Below are 17420 nucleotides of genomic sequence, written 5' to 3' on the forward strand. Positions count from 1 at the left end.
ACTTCTTTCCACTCCATTAAATAGAATTCATACACGTGATAAGCTTTCTCTTTAAAATGCACCTGAATAACAGAAATTGCTCCTTTCAAGCGCTAGCAACTACTTATTGAATATGTTGGCATACGTAATACGTTCCATCTCAAGCGCACCACATAGGCAACTCTTATTCATATAAAATGATAAATTATTAGTCCAAGGCATAAAACTAGATAATTAAACTCTAAAAGAAAAATTTCTCACGTTTGATATCAAGCGTTCCCACCGTCTGCACGAAAAATGTGTACTCTCATGTAATCTCCTCCTGCGAATATTTCAAATTCGCATTTGTCACCCTCCACCAAGCTATTTCCTACTGAGAAAGATGACCACCCAACGCCGAGCTCTAATTGCCCATCGGAGCGGAGAATGATGTCTACAGCCCATGATTTCCCTGAGGGATCGATTAGAGTAGTCTTTCGAATTAGGCCAACTTCCTTTGCCACTTCCGCTGGAATTCGCTGGAATAAGAGTGAGAAAATGTAAGTATACCATATTAAAAACGATGTAAATGCCCAATAAACCATGATTGAAAATGCGAGGTTAAAAAAAAAGAAGAAGTTCAACACACCACATGATATAAATGATTCAACTTCAAACGTATAGTGAACTTTGGATGACTTGATTCAGAGCGTTCGGGTGCATTTGGAACACTTTCCTTATCATCTGAAGTCGATAGTCCTGGAACAATGTTCTTATCATCTACAGGTCTTTCATCTGCACCAGTGGAACATGAAAAAAAAAGTGAGTTGTTGAAGAAAGATAAATACGTGACATTTCCTACTCTAAATGTCGTTAGGTGTAAAAGACTCCAATACTTTTTGGCACTTCAAAGGCTCGGGTTGCTTAGCAATGAAATATAGAAAAGCAAACCATCAAAATAGACATTATCTGAATATACAACATAAGCTAACCAAATTTTAAATGTAAGGAGGCATCAAAACAAGTAGTGCATGTTCATGACTGAAAATTGATGTAGGACATAAAAGTTTTTAGCATTATTAATTTTAAGTTTTTCCTTCAGTTGATTACCGATTGAAATTTGAGAAAACCTAATGAGCGTCAAAACAGAATCCAACAAAAGGATTTCTCCAAAATGTTAACCAACTGATCAAGATCCCCCAAAAAATATATTACCTAGCATCCCACTGCTTTTCATTAAGGTAACCCATGATTGCTACTGGAAAAGTTTACTGATTTCATCCCTTTATTTAGTGTGTTTGAAACATATTAAGTAATCCATCTTTAGAATCAAGTCCCCATAAAATATTAATACGAAAAGCATAAGATTCATAATTACCATCCCTTTACTTAATTTTGAAGGCTATGTTTGGTTTGAGGGAAAGTGGGAGAAAGGAAAGTAAAATAAAAGAGAGAGTGAATTTCTTCTGTTTGGTTTAAAAGAAAACTAAAAAGAAAAAGAAAACCATTATCACTGCAGAAAAATAGCTATCTATTTTTTCGTTTTCCCTTTCTCTCCGCTGCCCAGGTGAAAACGAAGGAGAATCGGTCGCTCGAGCTTCCGACTTTCCCCGATCGATCAATGTCCACTCTCTCCAAAACTCCGGCCGATCAATCTCCTCTCTCTCTCTTCCCTCATTCTCTCTGCAAAACTTCGACCGATCAGTCTCTAAAACCCTAGTTCGACACCGACCGAAGCTTTGACGCCGATCAAATCCTAGTTCGACGTCGATCAAACCAAGACTGTAGCTCTCCTTCAACGTTCCTCCCCATCTCACCGTAACAACACCGATCCGACTTCAAAGTTCTGATTTTTCATTTGGAATCTGCTGAAGATTTGGTTACTGATTAGGTTTTTTTGGGGAACCGTAGGATGAGCAAGGGAATTGGCACGCTGTGGCGATCGCTGCGTTGATCGATGATGTTGGGGCTGCTGCGATCATGACGGTCGTTGGGCACATCAAGATCTCCGTTGACTTCTCCATTTCCTATTTCTCTCCTGCTGCAAAGATCAATGTAAGTGTTATATGTGAATTTGTTCTTCGCTTGTTTATTAGCACTTTTTTGCTCTCAGCTTTATGAGAAAATGGGGGATTGACTGTAATTTATCTTCTTAAATTGTTTAACTTCAGGATAAATGCTAATAAACGAGTGGGGAGAGGATAAGTACGGTTGTCGGGATTCTTATAATTATCCGAAAATGTAGGATAACTATAGGGAGGACTCGGGATCCTCTCCAATTAGGGTCCAATTAGTTTCCATGCATCAAAATACAATCCATGAACCAAACAGTCCCTTAGGTGATAAGTAGAGAGTATCAAATTCCTCTAATCTTTACCTTTTATCTCTAACTCGAAGGCAAAAGAGGGAACCAAATAACTCCTAAAGTGAAATATTTCTAAAAACTAAAAAGGAAATCCTCCCTAATCCCTCCAATTATATGCATTGTACAGAGAAATACATTTGCTTTTTGCTATGTGCGTGCATTCACAAAAAATAAAGAAAGAAAAAACATTTGCTGCTATAGGAATTATACGCATATTTACAAAAAATTCTCACACATAATATAGGAATTATAAATAAGTACAATGTAACTATAAATCATGCTCTTTATGTTTAAACTTTCGGTAATATGAAGCAACTGTCGTATTTGATCATTCCTCTTAAACTGTTTGCCTTTCTTCTCTTCCTCTGTCTTAAAGCTATCATCTAATTTACGAGTGAGCCAATAGCTCATTCACTTGCATCCTTGCCTTTGCAGGCACAAAAGAATGTACATACATGCTAAAAGAATGTATGGATATAACTGACAGTTGCTTGATCTTTACCTTATACATCCCCAGTCGAAACCTTTAATCATTTTGCAATTGATGTGGCCCTATTGGATACAATCATGCTGATATTTCCCATGTTACTTCAATGTTGTACATGCTTTGTATGTTCTGCAAATACTGCATGTTGCAATGCAAACAAAAAAGAGGGGGAAGAAGAAAGAAAGATACTAGTGAAGAAAGAAAAGAAATCAGAAATAAGAAAAAATATCGAGGAGGAGGAGGAGGAGAAAGAAAGAAAAATAAATCAATGTGCATACCCAATACTGAATTTGTTGATATCATACTTGGAGAAGTGGAAGCAGGAGATTGTGAGTCCATTTGGATATCATGTTGCATTTTTTGTGCCGCAAATTTTGTTTGAATCTGGCGGAAAACTTATTACCTACCATCTCTATACGTTGTCTCCTGTTTGTTTCATCAAATCACACAATTATGACCCATCTCTCCACTTAACCAAGCCCTTTATCGCCTCTATTAATTTTTTACTTTTCCATTGGTTAATTTAGTTTCGAGTCTTCTTTGTGAAGCTGCTAGCAGTATTATGTATTCTTGGAGTCACATGGAAAAATTGTTAGGAAAATATAAGGGGAGTATTTGATGGTCAAAAATGACTCAGAAATTCCTACTTGTGGGGGTTAATTCTTCGCATCCAGATGCAATTGAAAATTCTGTTGTATTACTCTGATGACTGATGTTATTAATACTTTAATAGTTATTTAGGTCTTTAACATAGGATACTTTGATGTTGCCTTCTGGTAGGGTTGAAAGAAAATGGAAATGGCATCTGTAAAAAGTAGTAGTTCATTTTCATCTAGCCATGTGATGTTACTCAATATTGCGTATCATCTGGTGCGAGGGGTGGAGTAGTCTCCTCTTGCAGTTGTTGCTTGGATATTGAATTCAATTACTATATCTGCTAAACCAAATAAGGTCTCATTAGCTGTTCTAGATGTTACTGAATATGGTCAAAATGAAGATTGGTTCAATCTTTGCTTTTGATTGCTTCTCGCATTAATGAAAGAAAGTCATATATAGTCAAATGGCAATGGGGTTTAATTTTTGTGTGTTAGGTTGTATTATATATTTGAATATGTTCTATAGTTTCATGAAACTTAAGTTGCATTTGGTACTCAAAGCACAGATATTTGAATATGTTCTATAGTTTCATGAAACTTAAGTTGCATTTGGTACTCAAAGCACAGTCCTTATTCTTGTCCATATTCTACACAAAATAACATGAAACTTAAGTTGCATTTGGTACTCAAAGCACAGTCCTTATTCTTGTCCATATTCTACACAAAATAAGGTCATGTATCGAGCTTAACAGAATGCCAATATGGAATCAGGTTTACTACTCAGTTACTTTCTTGGACATTTAATCAATTTTAGTTTTTATGCTACATAAGTCTATCTATTTGTTTTATCTTGACTTTGTTGTTTAGCTTGGTGTTCACAACGACTTTGTTAAATCTATTCATGTATTTTTTCCCCCTCAGGTATTATAATTCTCTTCCACCAGTAACTAAGGCCTATGGGACCTTGTGTTTTTTTACTACTGTTGTGTGTCAATTGGGACCTTGTGTTTTTTGAATTCACACAAATATTTTGGTTTACTTCTAAGTTATAACTATATTGGAGTTTATGTTGGTTTATAGGCAGAAGTGTAGGAATCTTTCTTCATTGTGATAGAGAGTTATGTTGGTTTACTTCTAAGTTATAACTATATTGGAGCTCACGTCTTCGTTTATGTTTTACTTTTTACTGTGTTATATATAATTTGTAGCAAATTCTAAGTTATAACTATATCGGACCTTTATATTCTACTTATTTGAAATTTTTTGAATTAATTTCAGGGGATGAAGGATGCGAGATTGATGTTTTGATGGGCTCACTAAAGTCAAAAACCAAGGACTTCGGCATATTTTTCTCTCTCTATTTGGTTAAGATTCTCTATATATGAAATTGATTGTAATATATTTTGTTAGTTAAGGTTTTTTATATGAAATTGATTGTAATAGACTTTGTGACTAGAAACGGATTATATACTTTATATTAGGAATATCATGATATTTACTTTAGATTTGTTTTGGTTCTTTCATTGACCTTTTTATATACTTTATATTAGGAATATCATGATATTTACTTTAGATTTGTTTTGGTTCTTTCATTGACCTTTATTTCTCCAAATATTATGTGTGAGAAATGTTGTTATTTAATTAGCGGAATTGTGGTTGTGCTTCTGCTTGTTAATATTCACAAACTCGATGTTGATGGCCACTCAAGTTTTTGTGTTAGGAAATTGCCAAATTTTTTTTAAATACATGTTTATTAACCTGTTACTTCCTAAGATATGAATGATACTAATTTTGAATAATTATGCTTGAATTGCATCATTGTCTAGAGCTTATTCGGAATCATCTTTCTTCACCTGAGGTTATGAATAACTTGCAAGTCCAAGACCATGTAAGATTATATGCAAATTTAGAGTCATCATAAATTTGACTAAATTTTCTAAGTTAAGATTGTGCAAACATGTTTGGTAACTTGTAAATTTTTTAAAAATATGATAGAATCATAATTTAATTTAATTATTTTTTGTAAATTATTTAAAATCTGAATCTAATTTCAAAAAGTATGAATTAAAATTATGTTGTGATAATTTTCTTCCTCTTTTCTCAGAAATGTAACCAAACAAGAGAAAATGACTTTCTTATGAATTTTCTTCTAACTTTCCTTACAATATTCTTTCTAACCAAACAATAAAAAGAATATCACTTTCTTTTCTTTTTCTTTTCCTTTCTTTTTACTTTCTCTTTCTTTTTCTTTTCTCTCCCTTTCTCTCAAACCAAACATAGCCTAAGTAACAATCCAACACATAGCAGAAACTGGACCACCCAACAAAAAACTCTAATGGTGGTGATTAGGAGGCGATCAGGTGAGGCGACTCTCTCCCTTAGGAGGCAGGTAAGGATCATTAATGGTGAAATCTCCATTAAAAAACCCTTCTCATCCTTTCTGCCTCCTCCTCAGCAACGTGGGACTACGTTGTCACATCCTAACCATTAGCCTCTGCATCCCTTTGTTGCATCCTCTTCAAAACCCTTCACCTCCTTTCCTCTAAAAAAACCCTATCCCTACCTCCACTGATCTCAGAAAAGGATACAGATCTTCTCCCTCTCCCTTCTGTCACGCCTCCTCTTCCTGATCAAGGATGGACCAGGGTAGTTGGTTAATAAGAAACGAGTGGCCAAATCAAGGGCAGATCATCGTGCTCTTCTCCTCCAAAGCCTAAAAAGTGTTTCTTTTGTGGGGACCTTAATCACATGGTGAGAGCTTGCAACCTTGATTCTTTTAGATGTTTCAAGTGCAGGGAAGTGGGGGCACACCTCCCATTCTTGCCCCTCTGCCTTGTCTCCCCCTCTAGGCTGCCCCATAGCACCACCATCCCCCTTATCTCCACACGACCTTCTGTCAAAGATAAGATCTCAAAGTTGTCATATTTTGATATTTTGTCCATGGGTGTGCGTTCTCCATCTATCCCTGAGCTCAAGGAAATGCCAGAATATCACTTTAATGTTAAAGAATGGAGCTTTCAGATCCTTCACTTTGAGTCCGGTAAATTCATGATTGAATTTCCATTCCTTGAACTCAGAGATCAAGCTGTTCTTATGGGCTAACATTGATATGGGTTCATTCGGTGGCACTTTCAGCAAATGGATGGAAACGAAAGGATTGCAACTCTTCCCCAAGCCAAAACTTTTCTCGATCAAGTTATCTCGTATCCCTCTCCATCTGTGGGACTGTGATTTCATCTCTGCATTGCTTAATTATTTCGGGGAGGTTTATGCATTATCTTGAGGTGTTAGATATATGGAAGAAATGGATGCCTGCAAAGTCCTTCTCAAAACTAGATGTCGCAAGGACATTCCCGAGTCCATCCCCTTTCTCTAAATCTCCCATGTAAACGGTTGCCTTCTGAAGGGAAAGGCTTTCACAGCAATCCTATCTCAGAAGAGGCTCTCAAAACTAAGAAAGGATCACAGTTCCTCTTGAACGAAGGGGATTCTTCCACCCAATTCACTTGGAAGGATCTACCTGGTTTAGGTCTGGATATGGATTCAGAAGCTCATTGGCCGTTCTACTCGGACACATTTTCACCGGAATATATAGCCACCGAAGATTGATATCAAGGGCAAAAATATAATTGCCCATCATTCAAATTTAGTTGGAAAGGAGGAAGTTATTAAGGAATCAGATATCCCCATGAAATCACGGGAATAGGTCAGCAGTTTCCCTATTTTTAATTTTCCTGAGATGGTAGAGGTAATTGTGGATGGTAAAAGTGTCTTTTTACCAAGAGCTGACCAGGAATCCTTTTATGCTGAGCTCAAACTTGGACCACATGAAGGCTCCAGTAAAGGCCCAGCTAATAACGATCCTTCATTAGCATGGAAGAGCTCCAAGTTCACCCCTCGAACCCTCTGCTAGAATGTCCACAGATGCTTTGTCCTCCTCAGCTCAGCCACCTAGTTTTGAAAGGTCTTCACGTATGAGAAGGCGTCCTCCAGCCCTCCTCTCTCTCAATCATAAGCCTTACCGCAAGTTCATGGCTGGATCATGTAAGACCCTTCCTCCTCTATGCAAAAAGGGCCAGCCCACATCTTCTTCAACTCCTTTCATGCCAATTAATTCATTATTTCAAGAATTGCTTTCTTCTATTGCTGCAAATCGTGGTGTCCTAGAGCATCTACCGAAAGAGGCTTTTAGTGACCTAATTGCTTTAGAAGTAGATAGAGCCAAGCATACTTCCTAATCCCCTAAGGAAGTTTTCTTTGATCTTGATTAGGTTGGTATCTTTGTTGGTTTATTATTAAGATTGGTTCTTGAAACATTAGAGGGCATAATAATCCTGTTAAGAGAAGATCAGTCAAAGACTGTATCTTATTTTTTGGTATTGATATAGTGAGGCTACAATAATCTAAGCTTAACTTTGTGAAAACTAGAACCCTTAAAGCTCTGGGTGGCCATAGAATTAATTCTTACCTTAATTTAGATGCTGATGAGTCTAGAGGTAGTGTGCCATTAGGATGGAATAATAGCCTCTATGAGTGTGTTGATTGCTTCATAGTGATTTTTTCAATATCTATTGAGCTACACCACAAGGTTTCCAATTGAAAATCTATGGCTATAGATTCGGTTCAGAAGCAGAGGTTGGCATCCTACAGTCTGAAGGGAGATGCCGGGAGATGGTACCGGCTGCAGTTTACTTTAGAGCAGAGGATGACCCTCACATAGGAGGATTTCATCTACTTCTTCGATGGGCAGTATATTTCTTCTGCAGCACGGACTGGGAAGGAGCTTGAGTTGTCCCGGATGACTCAGGGGGACATGACAGTGGCAGATTATGAGAGCCGGTTTATGGAGTTGCTGCATTTCACGGGTATGTGGCAGACAGGAGAGCGTCAAGCTCAGATGTTCTTAGCAGGGCTACGCCCTAATCTCCGTCGGTACCTCGTCTCGAGGAGGTTCTATTCAGTTAGGGAGGTAGCTGAGGCCGCCACCTCACAGGAGATTGAGACTACTATGTTCCTGAAGGACAAGGAAGGGAAGACCAAGGCAGGGCAGAGCGGGGATAAGGGTAAGAACAAGAGACCTTTGACAGGGCATCAGCATCAGCAGCAGCAGGGCCCTCATAAGAAGGGACCCCATCAGGATCAGAGAGCGCATCAGCAGCGCAAGTTCCAGGGATCTTGTTTTAACTGCCACAAGGTCGGGCACAAGGCATCAGAGTGTCGTAGTGCACCAGCAGGAGCTCAGCAGGGCAGGGCCCGAATCACCAGCAGTCTTGCTCATAATTAGTTGTATATCATACTTGCAAGAATAAATTGTTAATAAGTTTTAAATTGGCATTAAATTGGATTAGATTAATATTTACCCTATTCACCCCTCTCTAGGATAATTTCATCACCACCCTCCCATATCTGTGTTGGACTATGAGAACATTGGAGCGGTCCAATGAGAGAGAGAGAGAGAGAGAGAGAGAGGAGAGGGAGGTTTTCTAGTGGGAGATCAAAAGAATTAATTCCATCTTTCCATTGCCTTCGGTGCTCTTTGGTGATTCTAATGTGACACTCAGTTTAAGGAAAGAATGGGTAGATCTAGCTCCATTAGAGGTATAAACTCCTTCAAATTATTAGTTGATTCTCTTTTTCTTATGAATCTACCTCGTAGTGGCAGACAATTCATCTAGTCCAATATGAGAGATGACCCCGGCCTTGCTAGGCTTGATAGATTCCTCATCAATGGAGCATTTAAATCCTTTTTTCCACCTTGATTCAATATTCTTTTCTAACATCTTGTTCTGACCACTCTCCCCATCATTCTAGATTTAGGAGGTCATGTCCCCAATCCTTCTTCTAGATTGGAGAAAGTCTGGCTTAACCACCCATCATTCAAGGACTTCATTCGAACTTGTTGGTCATCCATCTCTCATCAAGGAAACCAAGTTGTTGTTTTCAAATTCAAACTTAATCTTCTCAAGAAAAGAAACAAGTGGATGGAGAAAACATGTTTTTGGTTCAATCCAAATTTCCAAAAAAACGGCTCCTATCTTTATTCAATCTCTAGACTCTTTGCAAGACATTAGACCTCTTAGAGTCAGAAGTCTATACTAGGAAAGACCTTAGATCTAAACTTGCTGAGATAGCCAAATAAGAGGAAATCTTTTGGTGCCAAAGATCTAGGATTACATGCTGAGTAGGGACGTCACATTCTATAAGGCTTTTATCTTAAAGCTTTCCAGCTCTCATCAGGTGGAGAGCGACCCGACAGAGAAGATATCGTAGGTGGTGGAGATCGATGCAGCTCCACAGTATTCAGATGGTACAATATTCATTAGAGTGCCGACTGAGGTAACGCCAGGCGAACACGACGGTGACACAGAGGATACTGGTACTAACATGTAGGATCAGGGACCGACGACTCAGGTTCATGATTCTATTGCGATTCGGAGACAGAGGAGAGACATACGAATGCCAGCACGGTATACCGACACAGTTGCGTATGCACTTCTGGTGGAGAGTATCAATGAGATGGTGCCTACTACATTCAGAGAGTCTGAGCAGAGTTCGGAGGCTGATTCGTGGAAGGTAGCTATGCAGGAGGAGATGGAGTCTCTTTACAAGAATGATACGTGGGAGCTTATTGAGCTTCCAAAGGGGCAGAAGGTAATTGGTTGTAAGTGGGTATACACAAAGAAGGAGGGCATTGAGGGCACTCCATTGAGGTTCAAAGTTAGGTTGGTTGCGAAGGGCTATGCACAGGAGGAAGGTATTAACTATAATGAGGTTTTCTCTCTGGTTGTGAAGCACTCTTCGATTCAAATTTTGCTAGCTTTGATGACATAGTATGGTTTAGAGTTAGATCAGTTGGATGTAAAGATGACATTTCTTCATGGTGATCTTGATGAAGAAATATATATGACTCAACCATTGGGATTCCGAGCTGTACGGAAGAAAAAATTGGTTTGCAGATTGAAGAAATCGCTATACGGTTTGAAGCAGTCTCCTCGATAGTGGTATAGGTGATTCGATAGTTTTATAATTAGTCATTCATACACTCGGAGCCAGTTTGATCCTTACGTATATTTTCGTAAGTTGAAAGGAGGTGCGTACATCTATTTGTTACTTTATATCGATGACATGTTGGTTGCCTCTATTTTCAGATCTGCTATAGATGAGTTGAAGGCACAACTTTTCAAAGGAGTTTGAGATGAATGATTTGGGTGAGGCGAAACGTATTTTAGAGATGGAGATCGGCAGAAACAAGAAAAAGGGCAGAATTTGTTTAACACATGTGGCTTATTTGAAGAATGTTCTACAACGATTTCATGTTAGCATGGATACGAAGCCAGTTAGTGTACTATTAGGAGCGTATTTGAAGCTTTTAGCTGATCTTTCACTGAAGACAGTTGAAGTTCGAGAGTTGATATCAAAGACTCCATATGCAAGCACGGTTGGGAGCTTGATGTACGCGATGGTATGTATAAGACCAGATTTATCACAGGCGGTGAACATGGTTTCGAGAGACATGCACGATCCAGGAGTGGGTCATTGGGAAGCTGTAAGATGGATTTTGAGGTACATTCGAGGTACGTCCAATGTTGGTTTGGTTTATGAGCGGGACCATACAGGTGGAAAGTTATGTATTGGCTATGTTGATTTAGGTTATACTGAGGATTTAGATAAGCGCCGGTCTACGATGGGGTATGTGTTCACTTTGACCCGTGCGTCGGTGTGTTGGAGATGCATCTTACAGTCTACGGTGGCTTTGTCTACGACGGAGGCAGAATATATGCCGATTACGGAGGCTGTGAAGGAGGCGATTTGGTTCAAGGACTTTTGGAGGAACTTGGTATATCGTAGTGGTCCATCACTATTTAGTGTGATAGCATGAGTGCTATATATTTGGCGAAGAATCACGTTTTTCATATGAGAATGAAGCACATTAACGTTCGTTATTACTTTGTTCGTGATGTTCTTGAAGATGGTGATGTGGAGATTATGAAGGTTCACACGAAGGATAATCTGGCGGATATGCTCATAAAGGTGGTTCCGAGCAACAAGTTTGATCATTGTAAATAATTGTTGCACATTCGTGATTATTGAGACCATTGGCGGCCATTTGGGTGAACTACATGAGGTTTGATTCCTTGGGCAAGAGGATACGTAGGCGTTTTTTATGATGCAGCCAGTTTGGATTAGTTGATTTTTATGGGGTGAGATTGTTTGGACTCTCGTTCGGGTTCCCGACTTGTTGTGGATTGAGTTCGTTGTCATGAATTAACTTCACGATGTACTAGACACAATAAGTGGGTTGGTGTTGGCTTAGTTTTGGGAGAAACTTCACTAAGGTGGAGAATTGTGAACAAAGTGGGGATGTGGGGGCCACCCACATGTGTGAAACAAGTACTCACGTTCAGCGAACGTGGTTTCGTTTTCGCGTGGTGATGGCCCACCCGAAGACCCTGAGATTTCGCCAGCTATATATTTCTCTTCTAATTGGTTCTAGGGTTTTGTGCAAGTATAGAGGGTGAAAATTCGTGTGCGACTATGCAAGCTTAGAGAAAAACCAGTCACTTTTGTGAAGAAAATTGTGATTTTGAGCAGTCTTTTTTAGGGTCTTGAGCATCCATTGGTGGAGAAATTTATGACAGAAGAAGAGATTGTTTGAGGGTTTTATTTGTGAGATCTTGTGTGATTGTAAACCCTATTTATATTCTCTCTCTCTAATAGTAGATCTCCCCCTCCTTGCTCTATAGACGTAGGCAATTTACCGAACCACGTAAAATTTGTTTGTCTCACTATTTGTATAATTTGTAATAGCTTATTTAGATTCTCTCGATAGGTTAGTCCTAGAACTGATGAGAGGAAAAGTTGATATCCCACTTTATTGAGATATTTTGCTTTTGGTTATTGTTTCCTTAGTGAAACAGGAATTCCTTAGTGCATATTTAATCGCATGCGGTCATATTTTCATGCACAAAAGTTATGGGGTTGTATGATTCTCTAATATGTGTCGTTATGCTTTCTATTTTTACTACTCTGCCATGTAACGTTCACATGCCATATTTCTAGCTCAATCTCTTTTAGATCTTCTTTTGTATTACGACCTTAGGTGTCATACTTTGCTCTCACCATTTTCAACATTATGTTTGTGTTGTATCTCGGCCTCTTTATCATACTTCTTGTTTGGATAGTCGCTTTAAGGTTTCTCTCCATTATGGGCTCGACCTTTAAGGTCAGTAGCCAACCCGAACCATGACTTCTTAAAGAGTCTTTGCTCATATAAAGGTCCTTTTCTTGTAGATATTGATGTTAGAAGATTCATCTTCACACCATCTCGTCAATCAAACAAATATTGAATTTTATCTATACCCAATCATGATTGGTTATAGGTAGGGGTTATAGGTAGGGGTGGAAACGAACCGAATATTTAACAAATAGTTTAGTATTTATTCACCTAAGTATTCGGTCATGTTCGTTTTGACAGTTCATTTAAAAATAAATGAATAATTTTAATTATTAAGTTCATAAACGAATAGAAATTAACCATAGATATATTCGATTCGTTTATTTAACAAACTTTTTTTAATATAGTTTAGTCCATAAAATTTCATTTTGATGCTTGTAAATGCGGATAAACGGTTTTTTATTTATGAATATTATATATCACTAGGTTCCATATTCATCAGGTATATCATGTTTGGCTCTATAGCAAGACTAGGATAACAAATATGTGCTGAATATCTAACAAATATGGACCGAGTAATTTGCAAAGATTACCCAAACACTATTAACAAATATTCGCAAATAGTTATCTAATATTTGAATACTATCTGAATTGAATTAGAGTACCAACTTTCTTTTCATTTTGAATTAGAATACGAATTCAAATAGTCGAATAGGAGCCGAATATGAATAAGAATACTGGGTATTCGATTCGAATTCGGTTCGTTTCGACCCCTACTTAAAGGTTTCCCTAAATTGCCATTAGAAAAACTTATGAAGGCTCTTTTGAGCCAAATTGGCCTCATTGTTATTTGCTACATCCCAAAGTCACCTTTATCGTAAAAATTCTCCATCTCAATTTGGCAGTTGAGAAATTTTACATTTTGATAATTGTTTTGTGGGAAAAGGTTGATCCATAAAATGGTCTAATACCAGTTAATAAGTGATCTTATAGACCAATCTCTAGTCCTAGATGAGCATATAATATTAAATTTTTTTAACAATAGTCATTCCAGTGTTTGATACAAACTAAACCAAAAGCTAACTGTGGGCATCAAACGAGATTATAACCGGGCATAAAATGCAATCTCACTGGAGTTAATGGCAAACAGTTGACTGATTTAAACTGATCATTATGGTTCGACATCAATCAATTATTCAAGTGAGAGAAAAAGTCAGGAGCCAATTAACCATTTGACTGCTTAGTCTACGAACTTGAATGCTCAATCATTTAAACCATTCACTCAATTAATATCCGATATTGGACTAAATCTTGAAGTATCACAATTACCCCCATCTTAACTACGCGACGTCCTCATCATGGCATGACAATTGGTCCGTCCCAGTTTCACCACCAGATGATGTGGACTCTAGATATGCCTGGTAGACTCTAGAGCGAGGTGGCTTCTACGGGCTTCTAGATGTGGTTCCCACCACATTCACGCGGTACAACACTTAATCTCGCATAGCACTTAACTCCACATGTATGACTGGTTAATTGCTCTAATATCATTTATCATGCATCAACTCCATGAGCCTGTTGGCACGATATAAACCCTGGGATCCATTAAGTGCAACACATGCTTTGGTTCAATCTATTGTCAGGGCGCCAAAATATATATATATATATATATATATATAATATATATATATATATTATAAATATATATATATATATATATATATATTATATATAATATATATATATATAATATATAATATGAAAAACGAGAGGTGAGCTGGCAGCGGTAGGAATTTCCTACGCTGCAAGTGTATGACATGTGAGCCCCACACCGATGTGAACTAGTAGGGGGGCTCACATGTCATAACAGCTTGCAGCGTAGGAAATTTCCTACGCTGCCAGCTCACCTCCCGTTTTCTCTCTCTCTCTCTCTCTCTCTCTCTTATATTATATATAATATATATATATTATATATATATATATATATATAAATAATATAATATATTCAGTCTTCACTATATGTTAGGTTCACATTTGCAGGATTATAATCGTCGGTTGCAAAAATATATATGACTCAGCCAATCGATTCTGAGGCTATAGAGAAAGAAAAATTGGTTTGCGGATTAAAGAATTGCTATACGGTTCTGAAGCAGTCTCCTCGACATGGTATAGGCGATTCGATGTTTTATGAATTGGTCATTTGTACGACTCGGAGCCAGTTTGATCATTACGTATATATTCGCAAGTTGAAAGGAGGTGCCGTATAATCTATTTATTACGTTATGTCGGTGAGATGTGGTTGCCTCTATTTTCATATCTGCTATAGATGAGCTGAAGCACAACTTTCAAAGGAGTTTGAGAATGAAGGCATTTTGGGTGAGAAGAAGCGTATTTTAGGGATGGAGATTGCTTCAGACAAGAAGAATGACAGAATTTGTTTGACACAGGTTTCTTATTTGAAGAAGCGTTCTACAGCGATTTCATGTTAGTATGGATACGAAGCCAGTTAGTGTCCATTGGAGCCTATTTAAAGCTTTCAACTGATCTTTCATTGAAGACAGTTGAAGATCGAGAGTTGATGCTCGAAGACTCCATATGCGAGTGCGGTTGGAAGCTTGATGTACGCGATGATATGTACGAGATCAGACTTGTCACAGGCGGTGAGCATGGTTTTGAGATATATGCATGATCCAGGAGTGGGTCATTGGGACGTCGTGAGATGGATTTGAGGTACATTCGAGTACGCTAATATTGGCTTGGTTTATGAGCGGGACACTACAGGTGGACAGTTATGCATTGGTTATGTTGATTCAGATTATACCGAGGATTTGGCATAAAGCGCTGGTCTACGACGGGTATGTGCTTTACTTTGACTCGTACGCCGGTGTGTTGGAGATGCACCTTACAGTCTATGGTGGCTTTGTCTAGATGGAGGCCAGAGTATATGGTGATAACAGAGGCTGTGAAGGAGGATATTTGCGCTTCGAGGACTTTTGGAGAACTTGGTATATCCCAGTTCCGTCACTATTCATTATGATGTATGAGTGCTATCTATTTGGCTAAGAATCAGGTTTTCATGCGAGGACGAAGCACATTGACGTTCGTTATCACTTCGTTCGAGATATTCTTGAAGATGGTGATGTGGAGATTGTGAAGATCCCACGAAGGATAATCCAATGGATATGCTCACTATGCGTGGTTTCGAGTAACAAGTTTTGGTCATTGTAGAAAGCTTGTTACACATTCGGTGATTTGAGGCCGTTGACGCCCATTTGGATGAACTCAGGCAGGCTTGATGCCTTGGGAGAGGCGTTACGTAGACAACCAATTGGTACCAGCCGAAATTTGGTGAGACGACGTATTGTGCTCATGTTGTGTCGGCTCAGTTTTAGGAATACTTCGCCGGGGTTGGAGAATTGTTAGTTGCAGGTTCCTAATCTATTTTGATAACATGAGGTTATTAGGATTCCTAATCTACTTTGGTAACAACGTTATTAGGATTCCAAATTTGTTTTGTTTTTATTTTAGGAATTCCTAGTCTGTTTTGGTTTTAGTTTCTATTATATATTGGAACGCCTTAGAAGAGATTAGAATCATCAAAAAGAGGAGAGTTGCTAATCAAAGATTAGAGAGACTTTTGAGCATTGTGATGAGAGAGATTATTGTGAGGTAAGTTGAGAGCTTTGTTGAGCGGTTAGTTGTGAGTTATGTGAGATTGTAACCCTTTGTACTCTCCTTAATTAGTAGAATCTCCTCATCCTCTCCCCGTGGACGTAGGCAATTTAGCGAACTACGTAAATTGGTTGTCTCGCTATTTGTGTGATTTATAATAGGCTTACTTAGGTTCCCTCAACAGGTCAGTCTAGAACTGATGAGAGGAAGAGCTGATATCCCACTTTGTTGAGATATTTTGCTTAAGATTCTTGTTTCCTTGGTGAAACGGAATTCCTATTGCATATCTGACTCTCTGTGTTGTTGCGCCGATGTGCTTCCGAAATTTTGTTGCGCGCCAAATATATATATACATATATAATATATATATATATATATATATATATATATATATATATATATATAGATATAATATATATTATATATATATATATATATATAATATAATATGAGAAAACGAGAGGTGAGCTGGCAGCGTAGGAATTCCTACGGCTGCAAGTGTATGACATGTGAGCCCCCACACCGATGTGACTAGTAGGGGGCTCACATGTCATACACTTGCAGCGTAGGAAATTTCCTACGCTGCCAGCTCACCTCCCGTTTTCTCTCTCTCTCTCTCTCTCTCTCTCTTATATATATATATATATATTATATATAATATATATATATATAAATATTATATATATATATATTCAGTCTTCACTATATGTTAGGCTTCAGCATTTGCAGGATTATAATCGGTTCGGTCTGCTTTTGCTCTAATTATTAAGTGACTTGGGTTGCAATACATCAAGATATAGTCTCATATGGGATATTAATTGAGTGATTGAATGATTTAAATGATAGCTTTTAGAGCTAAGTGCAAATATTGGCTAGTTATTTTTTGCGCGCAACAAAAATTTCGGCAGCACATCGGCGCAACAACAAGAGAGTCAGATAGCAATAGGAATTCCTGTTTCACCAAGGAAACAAGAATCTTAAGCAAAATATCTCAACAAAGTGGGATATCAGCTCTTCCTCTCATCAGTTCTAGGACTGACCTGTTGAGGGAACCTAAGTAAGCTATTATAAATCACACAAATAGCGAGACAACCAATTTTACGTAGTTCGCTAAATTGCCTACGTCCACGGGGAGAGGATGAGGAGATTCTACTAAATTAAGGAGAG

At 38.1% G+C, this 17420-nt stretch overlaps 1 protein-coding gene and 1 long non-coding RNA gene across 2 annotated transcripts; one reads left to right on the top strand and one right to left on the bottom strand.

The window, feature by feature from the left end:
* Positions 249–1195, bottom strand: LOC109835193 (B3 domain-containing protein Os01g0723500-like). Its single transcript, XM_020403178.1, has 3 exons — positions 1174–1195; positions 608–753; positions 249–497 (listed from the first exon to the last, which is right to left on the bottom strand). Exons 1-3 carry the CDS (start codon positions 1193–1195, stop codon positions 249–251), a joined length of 417 nt encoding a protein of 138 aa, XP_020258767.1.
* Positions 1413–4914, top strand: LOC109834242. Its single transcript, XR_002245507.1, has 3 exons — positions 1413–1776; positions 1870–2013; positions 4685–4914. It is a non-coding gene; the product is annotated as an uncharacterized LOC109834242 (long non-coding RNA).

The sequence above is a fragment of the Asparagus officinalis genome, chromosome 3 (assembly GCF_001876935.1).
Source record: "Asparagus officinalis chromosome 3, Aspof.V1, whole genome shotgun sequence".
Lineage (NCBI taxonomy): Eukaryota > Viridiplantae > Streptophyta > Magnoliopsida > Asparagales > Asparagaceae > Asparagus > Asparagus officinalis.